The sequence below is a fragment of the Peromyscus maniculatus genome, chromosome 21 (assembly GCF_049852395.1).
Source record: "Peromyscus maniculatus bairdii isolate BWxNUB_F1_BW_parent chromosome 21, HU_Pman_BW_mat_3.1, whole genome shotgun sequence".
In the NCBI taxonomy this organism is placed as follows: Eukaryota; Metazoa; Chordata; class Mammalia; order Rodentia; family Cricetidae; genus Peromyscus; species Peromyscus maniculatus.
In genome coordinates, this window is record NC_134872.1 from 18,152,209 (window position 1) to 18,164,709 (window position 12,501).

The 12,501-nt window shown below is 39.4% G+C and overlaps 1 protein-coding gene across 2 annotated transcripts in view; it reads left to right on the top strand.

Moving 5' to 3' along the window:
• Phyhipl (phytanoyl-CoA 2-hydroxylase interacting protein like) overlaps positions 1–12,501 on the top strand; it is a 41,068-nt gene that overhangs the window by 26,173 nt on the left and 2,394 nt on the right. For both annotated transcript variants that reach the window (XM_006979048.4, XM_006979049.4), the window contains exons 2-4: positions 2,288–2,484; positions 4,357–4,531; positions 7,609–7,726. In XM_006979048.4, the coding sequence (XP_006979110.1) occupies positions 2,288–2,484; positions 4,357–4,531; positions 7,609–7,726 (490 nt within the window). The remainder of the gene's footprint in view (positions 1–2,287; positions 2,485–4,356; positions 4,532–7,608; positions 7,727–12,501) is intronic.

Below are 12,501 nucleotides of genomic sequence, written 5' to 3' on the forward strand. Positions count from 1 at the left end.
GCAGGACAGATCATCTGTAAAGACACATGGTAGAGCACTGGCTGTCTAGTACTGAGAGAATGGGCTATGAGTGTAGGTAAGGATGGTATGATAAGATGTGTGGGTTGGCTGGGCGGTGGTGGCGCACACCTTTAATCCCAGCACTGGGAGGCAGAGCCAGGCGGATCTCTGTGAGTTCAAGGCCAGCCTGGTCTACAGAATGAGATCCAGGACAGGCACTAAAACTGCACAGAGAAACCCTGTCTTGAAAAAAGCCCCCCACCCCACCCCCAAAATGTGTGGGTTGTTTTTACAGGGGTTAAAAAAATGATCTGTGCTTGATTATAGAGATTGATGTACAAATATATAAGGCACTTTAAGCTCACTGAGAAAGCCATATGTAAATATTCTTAGCATAATCTGCCAATGTTTTTACCCTGCATGTCAATAAATGCTGTTGTTAGGAACTGCTTGTGAAATATTTTTTAAAGTAGCATTCATGTTTGGATAGACAAGATGTATGAAATCATGTATTTGGTCTGCACTCAATATTACTGATCAACACAGTAGCAGAAAATGTTAGAATCATCTAACGTTTAAAATATTATAGCCGGAATTATTCTTCTTTATTTTGTGTTTTACTTGCATGCATGCCTGGTGCCCGGTGCCCATGGAGACTGGAAACAGATCCCCTGGAATTGTACTTCAGATAGTTGTAGAGTACAGATTTGCGTGCTGGGCTCTCTGCAAGAGCAGTGTGCATTCCTAACCACTGGGCCATCACTCCAGCCCCCAGGATTACTCTGAAAGTCATGTCTTAGCTGACTGAGGAAGGGCAGCTGGTTACAGGCACACAGAGACAGAGCTGAGACTGACTGAGTGGTTGATGGGGGGTGACTGAGGAAGGAGAGCTGGTTACAGGCACCCACAGACAGAGCTGAGACTGACTGAGTGGTTAGTCGGGGGGAGGGGTTGCTCACTGCTCTGTCAGTTTTTATAGCAAAGTCTCTCTTTTTCTGTCACTTATTTCAAAATCTCATTTAAAGTGATCCATGAGGTACGGGGGGATGTAGTTAGCTTAATTCTTAACTTTTAAGCAAATAAGAAAGTGATGGCGCACGCCTTTAATCCCAGCACTCGGGAGGCAGAGCCAGGCGGATCTCTGTGAGTTCCAGGCCAGCCTGGGCTACCAAGTGAGTTCCAGGAAAGGCGCAAAGCTACACAAGAGAAACCCTGTCTCGAAAAACCAAAAAAAAAAAAAAAAAAAAAAGCTTCATAAAGGTAGTTAATGTAGCGATTTTGTCTAGAATTGGGCCTGTGATGCATATCTTTAAAATTTAGATTCTTAACATAATAAAAGCTTTATAATGTCCATAGGAAAATATGATTTGATCAGAGATCTCCACATTTTAATTCAGGTAACATCTTTCTTCCACATTTTAATGAAAACAAAGGTTTTCATAAGGTATGTTTCAGTTGTTCATCACATTTAACTGAATAAGATAAATAGCAGAAGCTTAAATGGCAAATACATCTACATTTTCTCTTTCTCCTCCAGCCACTGTGTTGTGCTGCTAGAAAAGTGCTAATAATTTCTCCAGGTGACAGTGGAGAGATGATTCACAGTTTTAATAACACCAGTCAGCATGGCACTCAGCTTTTGTCTTTAGCCTTGTTTGTTATTTCAGCACTGAAAATTAAATTCAAGTATTATAGAGAAATGATTACAACGAAATCCGTTGTCGGAGTGAGTGAGTAGTCTTTAGTATTATGTGAACATACAGTAGTGTAACCTTCGTACACTGGTCTTCTGTATGGTATTTCCAAAGCGAAAGAGGAGCAGCGCGCTCTCTTGCCTTCCATTGCTCCCTCTTAGACTTTTACGTAAGCATTCCCTTCATTTGACTGGACCACTTCATTTCTGTGGCACCATCTGGGTTAAAATACCTGTGTTACTTAGGGTAAGCATTGACTGGTCATGTAGGAAAAATGGTCCTTTGAGGCTTTTCAGAGAGAACCTAACCAGGCAAACTGATGTTTTCAGCAAGATGGATCATCAATGTGTCAGAATAAGTCAGAAATTGGGAAGTGGAATTATAGCGATCAGAGGATTGAGCCATCTGTTTTTCAAACTGGTGATATGGCCTTATAAATATCTTTTATTATCATGTGAATTACTTTATGAGCAAAGTAGAATCTTAGATTTAGTACTTAGATGATTGAATTCAGAAATACATATACCACTGAAGACTTTGAAAACTGGAAAAACCCATCAGAAACTGATTTTCTATGTATTGTTTTCTGGCAGGTAACAAATCACAAGACAGTGGCATAGCAGAGATGGAAGAACTCCCTGTCCCACATAACATCAAAATAAGTAACATCACATGTGACTCCTTCAAGATCTCATGGGAGATGGACTCGAAGTCAAAGGACCGCATTACACACTACTTCATTGACCTCAACAAGAAAGAGAACAAGAACTCTAATAAATTTAAACACAAGGTAAAAACAATGAACACTTACAGTTATTACAACATTTTAAAAGAAAATAATTTCAATGACTTACATATTTGACATTGAGAAGAACCAAAATTATGTGATTTAAAACATTATCCCCAGCCAGGCGTTGGTGGCGCACGCCTTTAATCCCAGCACTCGGGAGGCAGAGGCAGGCGGATCTCTGTGAGTTCGAGGCCAGCCTGGGCTACCAAGTGAGATCCAGGAAAGGCGCAAAGCTACACAAGAGAAACTCTGTCTCGGAAAACCAAAAAAAAAAAAAAAAAAAAAAAAAATTATCCCCATAATAAAATTTTGAAAATAATGGAATGCCATGCAAGAGGGTAAATCATGACTATATGCAAAGATAAAAATCAATAGTAAACTTTAACTCATTAAAGGAAATTGATTCTGTGCTGTAGGGATAGTTCAAGATATAACCCACTTATAAGTCAGTTATATTAAAATCTATGCAAATAAAGTCAAAACTGGCTTGAAGGGGGCAGTGGAGCTTGGAGGGGACAGGAAGGCTTCCCTCTCCTCAGAATTCAGTTACTTTATGTAGACAAGAATAACTAAATTGTTTACCAAGCTGTAAAATTCCTTCTGTTGAAGCAGAAGAGTGTGCCATAGGCTTGGTATAGTTTTCCATTGAAGTATACATCCTTCCCCGAGTCAAACTAATTAGCTTCTAAAATTGTGGGCATTTGTTTAAATACTTTAGGCCTAAAAAAATGCCCCAAAGAGTCAATTTTGGGGTGGGAGGGTGATCAGTTTATTTTGCTTAATAATGAAGCTTACTAACCTTCACATGCTGTAATATGTAACATTTACCTGCTGTCTCTGCTCTCACTCACCCTTTGTGACACAGCTCTTCCTCCAGATGTGACTGTTAGGGATAACAATTACCTGGCTCAAGTGTTTCTCTTATGCTTCATTGCTTTTACTGATGATGAAAACAGACATTAACCTGGTCTTTGAAAAAGATGGGGAAATTCAATGCATCATTTTATTTTTCTGGAAATGTCTTTTACAATGTCACAAACTAAATATAAGTGAGGGCTTTACATACTGTAGAAAGAACATACTAATCAACAGTCATTATTATCAAATTCCATTTCTGATTATGGGTGTTCCCTTTGCTGGCATTTGCCTTCTTGAAGAGTCTTTGATATGGTTAAACATTAAATGATGAATACTTCAAGGCTTGACCTCTACTTCATCCATGAATACCATAACTTTGGAAATGTAATGAGTGTTCAACCAGAAGGTTAACTTATCGATTGCTACTTGAAAAGACCTAAACATTTTCAAACACATGGCACCATACTTTTCTGAAGGTTACCTAATCTGTATGTCAAACAAGTTCGTCTGTTTTAGTATTTACTTTAAAAGCATTCTCCCCTTTACATATAAAATATTTAGTAATAAACCTCTCTAGTAAAATTATCAAGTCATAAAAATAAAGCAAATATATTTTTAACTTAGACTTTAAATCAATTAATTTTGGTTCTTTTATGTCTTTTTAAAAATCTGTTTTGAAGAAGATAGCATGTACAGGGGAAAACAATATGTTATAAATAATGACAACTAGAATACAAGTCCTTTTCAGTTTTTGGACTGTAGGATGTTAAACCTGTCTCTTGTTCATCCTGGGCCTTAATTTCCATGTATGGAAAATAAACAGTTTAAACATGGTAATTGTTGGGTGTTCTTAAACAGGAGCCCTGCTCTTAGGCAGGAGTTTAGGTTCCTGTCTATTGTTTATAGTTGATGAAAGTTATCTTGAATAGCCTTCCTGACTCCCCACCTCTCCCTTCCCTACTTTGTCCTTCCCTTTATTCTTTACTGCCTCATCTTCCTTTTTTTCCTTCCTAGGATGTTCCAACAAAATTGGTGGCAAAAGCTGTTCCCTTGCCAATGACTGTTCGTGGACACTGGTTTTTGAGCCCAAGGACTGAGTATACAGTAGCAGTGCAGACGGCCTCAAAACAAGTTGATGGTGATTATGTGGTATCTGAATGGAGTGAAATTATAGAGTTCTGTACAGCAGGTAAGGGAGCAGTGGTTTATATTGATTAATGTTCTTAGGAAGCTCATCATCAACTTTCTGTACCTACAAGGCGAGTAAGCATTTCATTGGAGGTGTGGTACTCTGATTGTAAATAGCTCGCTTTGCATGCATGTGGACCTGACTTGAATCCCAGAACCCATTTTAAAAAGCCAGGAATTACAGGCACATGCTTGTAATCCCAGCTCTGGAATGGCAAAGACAGGCAGATCTCTGGGACTCTGTAGACAAGCAGCCTAGCTTCTTGGAAAGCATTAGGTCAGTGAAAGACCCTATCTCAAAAAATAAGGTGGATGGCACTTGACACTCGACATGACCCCTGGCCTCCATACTGTGCACATATGTGCACTTAGATACAGGGGGACAAAAGTTAGAGAGAGGCTGTTTAACATGAAAGAGCCGGTAGAAAAAATTCTAGAAAACAATCCGCTCATCTGTTTCCAGGTTGCTTAGCAACTCCCCCATCTGTGGCAATCTTCAGATAAGACCCAATCCCCTCTTACCATTCTGCATTCTTTTAGATGCAGCTCATGGTTATCTACTACTCATCCTGGTACCTGTGAAACTCTAAGGGCATGTTAAGTGGCTGAAATTCACTTATGCTTTGATTTTATCTTCATGCCTCTTTGTTTATTCTATGATGAAACTGCTAAGAATGTTAACACTCTTGAATGCTAAAGATTTCAGTATTTGAGAACAAGGTAAAAAGTTTCTTGCAAGTGCCATTTTTTTTTATATTTCTCTATATCTCATGAATTGTAAGATCCACCATTTTAATATATCATAAAGAAAAATGCCAATTGAAAGATGGCAATGTTTTCTTATTGCATTTATTGTTAGTATCAGATGTTAAAATGTAAATAAATATTTTGGATAGATTAAGTATAATTTTGGTAGTTTAGTAATCAGCAATGAAACAGCTAAAGATGCCTCTATTGTATTAACAGCAAGCAAAGGGCTCTTCTCTGGAGATAATTTTCCTGTGTTTGCTGTACCATGTTGGAATTACTATCTCTCTCTGGAGTCTACTTCACATTTAGTCCTTTTCAGGAATCCTTTTTCACTTATTTTTGTAGCACCAGGGAGGTTTAATTTAAGTCAGACAATTGGACATGTTTTCTTTTGATGGTGTGCTGTTGGTTGAGTATCCACAACCCAAAAATCTAAATTAGAATGCTCTGAAATCTGAACCTTTTAAAATATGTATATATGAGTGCTTGCAGAAATGCCTGTGCTTTGGGGTGGGGGACAGAAGGGGCATCAGGTGCCCTGTAACTGGTTGTGAGCACCGCGTGGTGCTCATATGTGGGTACTGGGGATTGAACCAGGTTCTCTGAAATAGCAGCAAGTGATCTTAACTGCCCCACCATCTCTCCAGCCCCTGAAATCGGAAACTTTTGAGCACTGATAGAGGTACCCAGAATATTTTAAACATTAGAGCAGTTTAGATTTTTGAAATAAAAAAAAAAACCTTTAAAGTATATGCAAATATTCTAACTTCCCCAAACTCGGTATCTGAAGCATTTCTGGTCTCAAGTGTTGCTGGTAGGTAAGTGGAACCCCACCTGGAATACAAGCATTTTTTCTGTGTAACTACATCAAACAATGTCCTGGTACTTTTCCACTCAAGGGAGCTATAAAATTCACCTGCTCCAACTTTATACCAAAGAAAGGTCTGAAATACTATGACTTCATTAGCTTAAAGAAGACCTTTAGTGGTTCCAGTACACGTGTACACACACACACACACACACACACACACACACACACACACACACACACACACTGATGCACAAGCTGTCATGTGAATGGTTTTTTTTTTACTTCTGGTTATAAAAGGAAGTAAAAGCATGTTTTCATAGAGTAATCTCTATTGCTTTCTCATTTTTTCCACATCTCCTAACATTTGTGGGGAGTTACAAGGTAAATCACAATTGCCAGCTTTTAACTGTTCTACAGTATTTCTCTATAACTTACTTTACTCTTCTTTAATTTCATAGTTAAGAGATAAAGAGAACTTGCTGTTCAGGTTTATCAAGTGATCCTGGACCATTTCATCTAAGTTTTATCTATGCCCTTGAGTCTGAATTTTGAGAAAGATGTTTTTAAAAAAAATTATCTTTAATACTATAGACCTAGGCACTGTGCAAGGTATTGGAAATAGAATAGATTAGACTCCCACAGGCTAGTCAGTTTCTAGTCTATAACAACCCGATACCATAAAAAATGTTCTAATTGTCTATATTTCTCTTCCTTTAGCCTTCTCTTTCTTTAGATTCAAAGAAAATCATATAGTTTTTTTATTTTTTTAGCCTCACCATCTCATTGTGCATGTACTTTATACATCACATGCCTTCAAATAAATCAATGTTAGTGGCACCAGTTTAGGTTGGGCTGTTATCTTTATATACCACATCTTTTTCCTTAACTTTTGATGCAGGAGTTTGACATTCATTCCCAATTTTAAAAACAAAAATTGATCAGAAATATCTAAGTACTTTGAGAGCTATATTGTACCTGGAGACCATTAAGTAGGATCCAGAGAGGTCTGAAAGTTGATGGCTGTGAGAATCCCTGCACTTGGGCCAGTTGTGATTTCTGAGTCAGTAAAAGGGCTGGATCTATCTTGTCAACTTCAGGTTTAGAAACAAATTGAGCAAACTAGTTCTGCTTTTCTGTTGTGCTGTCCCTTCAGAGTGGGAGGTTCCTTGACTCATTGCATTAGCTGATGGGTAAAGGTGCTGGTGAGCAGGGTGCTGGTGGGCAGGGTGCTGGTGGGCAGGGTGCTGGTGAGTGCTGCTTGCTTGGCTGTTGAATGTGGTTGCTTCAGGATCTTTAATTTGAAAGATTAAAAGTATAAGAATAGTCTAAGAAATAACCATGAACCATAACAAAATTATTTATGTAGAAATAAAAATAAGCCAAAGAAAGGCAATAAATCTTTTCTTTATAATTTCCTATTTAAAATGTTGAATTCCCTAAAGATTTAATAATCTCTGATTTATAAAGCATGTAGCTGGCACTTCTGGTACTTAATACTAGACTTTCCAATTTTTCAGATTACTCAAAAGTTCATCTAACACAGCTGCTGGAGAAGGCTGACGTGATTGCAGGACGCATGCTTAAGTTCTCTGTTTTCTACAGGAACCAGCACAAAGAGTATTTTGACTATGTTAGGTAAGAACCACTATTATTATGTGTTTGGGTATCTTCACTGCATGTATGTCTGTATACCACATTCTTGCAGAGGCTAGAGAGGGTGTTGGGTCACCTATAACCGGAGTTACAATCTAGGTTGTGAGTCATCACGTGAACTGGGAATCCAACCTGAATTCTCTGGAATTGCAGCAAGTGTTCTAATCTGCTGAGCCATCTCTCTAGCCCCGAGAGACAAAGGCTTTTAAAATGACATGTTACAATAGTTCTAAACTTGTTCACACTACCTAGATTATGTTCTGTTTTGTTCTGTTTTAAAACCTTAGCAGGGGCATGGCGGCTAACACTTACAGTACTAGCATTTGGGCAGGAGGGTCACCCTGAGTTCCAGCTCAGCTTAGACTACAGCCCAGAGACCTGTATCAAAAGAAACACAAAATAAGAACCTTAATCACTCTAGAGTTATAAAGGATTATTGACTTGAAGGACTTTATGAAAATAATAAGGAAATTTTGGTGTTTTGTTTTGTTTTTTATTTTTGCATACTTTTCTAATTTCTCTGAAATCAAAGTCATGTTTCCAAATGAGCTCCAAGCTGTGGCAAATGCAAAAGGAGTCATGGAGAAAGAAATGTGTTTGGCATGTATGTTCGAGAAGAAGTATACATTAGTCACTTTTTTCACCACTGAGGTTATGTACCTGAGGAGAAACAACCTATGAGGAGCGTTTTTGCCCTACTGCTGTCTGGGAAGACATGGTGACTAGCAGCTCAGTGCTGCTTAAAGCACCAGACAGCTTGGGATATCTAGGCTGTCCCCTCAGGGCCCATCCCAGTGACTCCTCCCATCAGCAAGGCACCACCTACTAAAGGGTCTACCACTTGTTCGTACAGCGCCACCAGCTGGAGCCCCAGTGTTCAGGCACAGGGGCCTGCAGGGCTGGTTTGTATCTGAACGAAGGCCAGCTGCTTTGTGTGCCATGTGTTTGTATGTATTTTGATGACAGGAGAACATGTCTGCTTGTGTTTGAATATCTTACAAATTCAAATTTCAGTCTGTTGTTTTCCAACTGGCCTGAAGTCTATATAATTTCTGCTGGATGCCAGTCACCTAATTTAAACTAAATGACAAATTATTGTGCTTATCAGCTGTTAATTCAGAATGGCTAGTATATTCAGCAAGAAAAGTTTTTTATTTTTAAGCATAAAATTTGAAAATCAAAGAAATTTCCATGATTGCTGCTGCCTTCAGTAAGAAACACATCAACAGAATGCTGTTAGGCCTTTGCTGTAGGTTCAGGTTCCTGGGATCCTGCCAATGACTGCTAAGTGTGGCCACTGGAGGTCAGTATTTCTCTAGGATTTTCTCATTCTTCATGGGAAGAGCCTTTCCATAACTGTAACATTTGCTTAATTTGTTCTCAGAAATGTTTCCAAAACTACAAAAAGTTCAGTCAGAGCACCTGGGTTTGGATAGAGTAATTGTACACATTACATGATTTAATTCCAACCCACCAGCATGAAAGATGTTTGTACCAACAACAAAGTTTACTTTTGTTTTAATTCCAAAAATAAGAGCAGTAAACCCCACGTAAATTATATCTTGAAGCATTACATACAAATACAGTTACTAAGGCATAGGTAGATGTAAGCATTTTTAAAAGCTAAACAAAAGAAGCCCTTTCTCAGTGGGAGGTGGAGCTCTGACAGAGTGCTTGCCTGACATGCAGTGGTCTAGGTTCAAACCCCAAGACCACAAATAACAACAACAGTACTTCAGTCCCCTGTGCAGTGAACTTTAGTAAGGGCATTTACTTCCATGGATCTTGATTTGCATTTTAATTAGTAAACCGTCATCAAGATCCATTTCCTTGATTAGGATCCCTTTAAAATGTTATCTTCAGAAGGCTTGATTGGCTATGAAGGATCTTACAATTACCTTATAGTCTTTACAAATCATTACAACTGAAGAAGTTGTAGATGAATTCTGACTCAACCCATGAGGGCTGAACTAATTTTGGCCTCTCCTTCTAAAAGTAACACTAAAATGAGCATGCCCTTACCTTGAATGACAACCTTGCCCTTGTTCGTGTTCACTAGTTAGCTTGGGTGTTCTCTACCTGATTACATTTTCAAGACTCCCCTGCCACTGGCAGACAGTGTAGGAATTCCCGTACTTTTGCTGCCAAACCATCTGTCCTCAGAGCTGCTGTTCTGTCGCTGAGAGTAGGACACATTTCAAAGCTTCAAGTTCCGCTTATGCTTCCTACCTTTGTTAGTCCATAGAACTGTCCTCGTAGGTTTATGTAGGATACATAAGTACCTGGGGTTTATGTATGAGGGTGAAACAAGGGTTAGTAATTTGGGTGAGGCAAAATGAAATATATAAAGGCCTTTCTATTTCTCCTCCCAATTATAATTTCAAACCCTGAAATTTTTGTATAAAATACAAGACTATGAAATGAAAAGTAGAAATTAGCTCAACTAAAAACCCTGACAAAAATACAGGGTAAGTTCCCTGTTGTGCTGGACTGTGTGCTAGAGAAACGGCAACCTAGAAATGCCGATGGCACAGGTCACAAGCAGAAAGCCTGGTCCCTTTACCCAAAGAACCAGGGGAAATGCTGCAAATGCTAAAACATTCAACAGTAAACCAGTGTGGGTTCAGCCAAAACCATGGTGGGTGTGTGGGAATCGCAGTCGCCGGCTACCAGCAAAGGCCAGGGGTGCCTTGTCACCCTGGTAATTAGGCTCTACCTCATCTCCTGCTAGAGTGGTACCAAGAATGCCGAGTTACTGACTCAAGGGCCTGGACTTCCTACCATGAGGACAGGGAGTGAGGCTTACAGTTCTGTTACTGAAGACAACAGGAGAGCAATGATGGTCTGTCCCAGCTAGATTGTGTGGGCTGAGTCCAGTGGGAACTTGAATTCCCACCTTAACGTGACTGGATATCTAAAGAAAAATTCAGATATCCATCCTTATCTAATAATAATAATAAAACCCTCACTAGTATATAGTCAAAGGGGCCTAACGAAATATTAGATTTAAATCAGACCCAGAGTCTCACAGTAGCCCTGATTTCCAGACAATTCACTCATATCAAGAATCAGTAAACATAGAGTCTGGATAAGAAAGGAAGACCAAAGACCAACACTAAGATAGATAACAGACCTAGGAACTGATTAGGCACTATAGAAAATACACATAGAAAACTGTTTTGATAAGCAACTGGAAACAAAAATAAAATGCACAAAGCAACATGAGACATGAAGAAGAAATGCTTTTAGAGCCGACTAAACACAGCACGTGGGGCAAAAGATCACTAGAAATAGAAAATAGCAATGGATGGGCTGAAGCAGGACAAGAAGAAAGAAATACCAATAAACTGGAAGAGCAAATAGAAACTATCCAAACTGAGAAACACATGAAAATAAAAACTGTCACAATACCATGAATATGTGGGACCACGGAACCTCAAGTTCGCATTGTCAGAGATCCAGAAAGCACAAGAGAGTGGGGCCGAGACTCTCAGAGCTGGAATTTCTCCAAATTTAGCAAACAGCATATGCCTATGAATTTTAGCTGAGAAACCCCCAAATGGTGTGAGTTCTGAAGAAATTTATGCCAAGGTACATCAGAAATCCCTGAAAACTGAATGAAAAAAATAATAATTTCAGGTAATAAGAAAGTAAGTTGGAGAAAATACAATCTTTGCTCCTGGACAGCCCACTGTCATGTGTTTTCTTGAAGCTACATTTTTAATAAGCGCCATTGGCTAGTTGTCAGGTGGTGAATTCACAGGCCTGTTGCTGTTCCTGTTCCCTGGCATCCTCTTTGTCTCACAGCCTCTGAGAAGCCTGGTGCTGGTGAAAACCTTTCTTACCAAAGTACTAGCTTGGACTTTGTACTCTTAAATATGCTGCTAGGCACCCAGCAAGCAAAAGGAGAATTGGATTCTGGAGAGAACTCAATGAGATTGCTCTTTACAAACATGTAAGCAGAGTTGAGCTACTGAGAAGACACTGAAAAATATCAAGACGCAGTTTTACTCTTCTTGAGAATAGAAGGGAATCCAGAGTCACCCAGAAGCAGTAGACAGAAGTCAGTCTCGGTGGAGGCACAGAGTCCTGACACATGAGGAAGTCAGGAAGACACCTGAGCTCACCTTCTCTGTGACCTAGATGTGCCGGTGCCTCACACTGCTAGGACTTCAGAGAGAGGGAAGTGGAAAGGAACTGGATCAGAGAGTCTCAGGCCACACAGAGGGCAAGAGGTGGACAGTGGATTCGGGGCCAAATGAGACTAGCTGGTACTTGGTCAAACAAGCTGCAAGAGGTAACCTGAGAAGCAGCCTGTGTCTGGTTGAAAATGGCCCAAACAAAAGGCACAAAGCACTTCCTCCTGGCCTAGGTGGGGAGCACCAGTTCTTACTTCTAACTACTTTTTAAATAACAACAACTCCAACTCTGTAGGCTCCAAGGCAGAAAGAGAGATAAAGCGTGAAAGTCTGTCTTTTGTGTCTCCACTCTACTCTCAATTTGAAAACGTGTTCCGGGGCTTTGGCTGTACATCATATCTAAAAGGGTTAGGTTCTCTTTTCACATTAATAAATATGTATAGTTTTACAAATTTACATTTAAAATACACACCCTAACAGTTTTCTTGAACTGCCTGTCTTCTGTACTGTGAATGTACCATCACTTGACCTGTGGGTCTTCTGTGACCAGCAGTCTATAATGAACATTCTTCTGTTATGACAATTGACATACACTGTATAATAATAACCAGGGCAGTA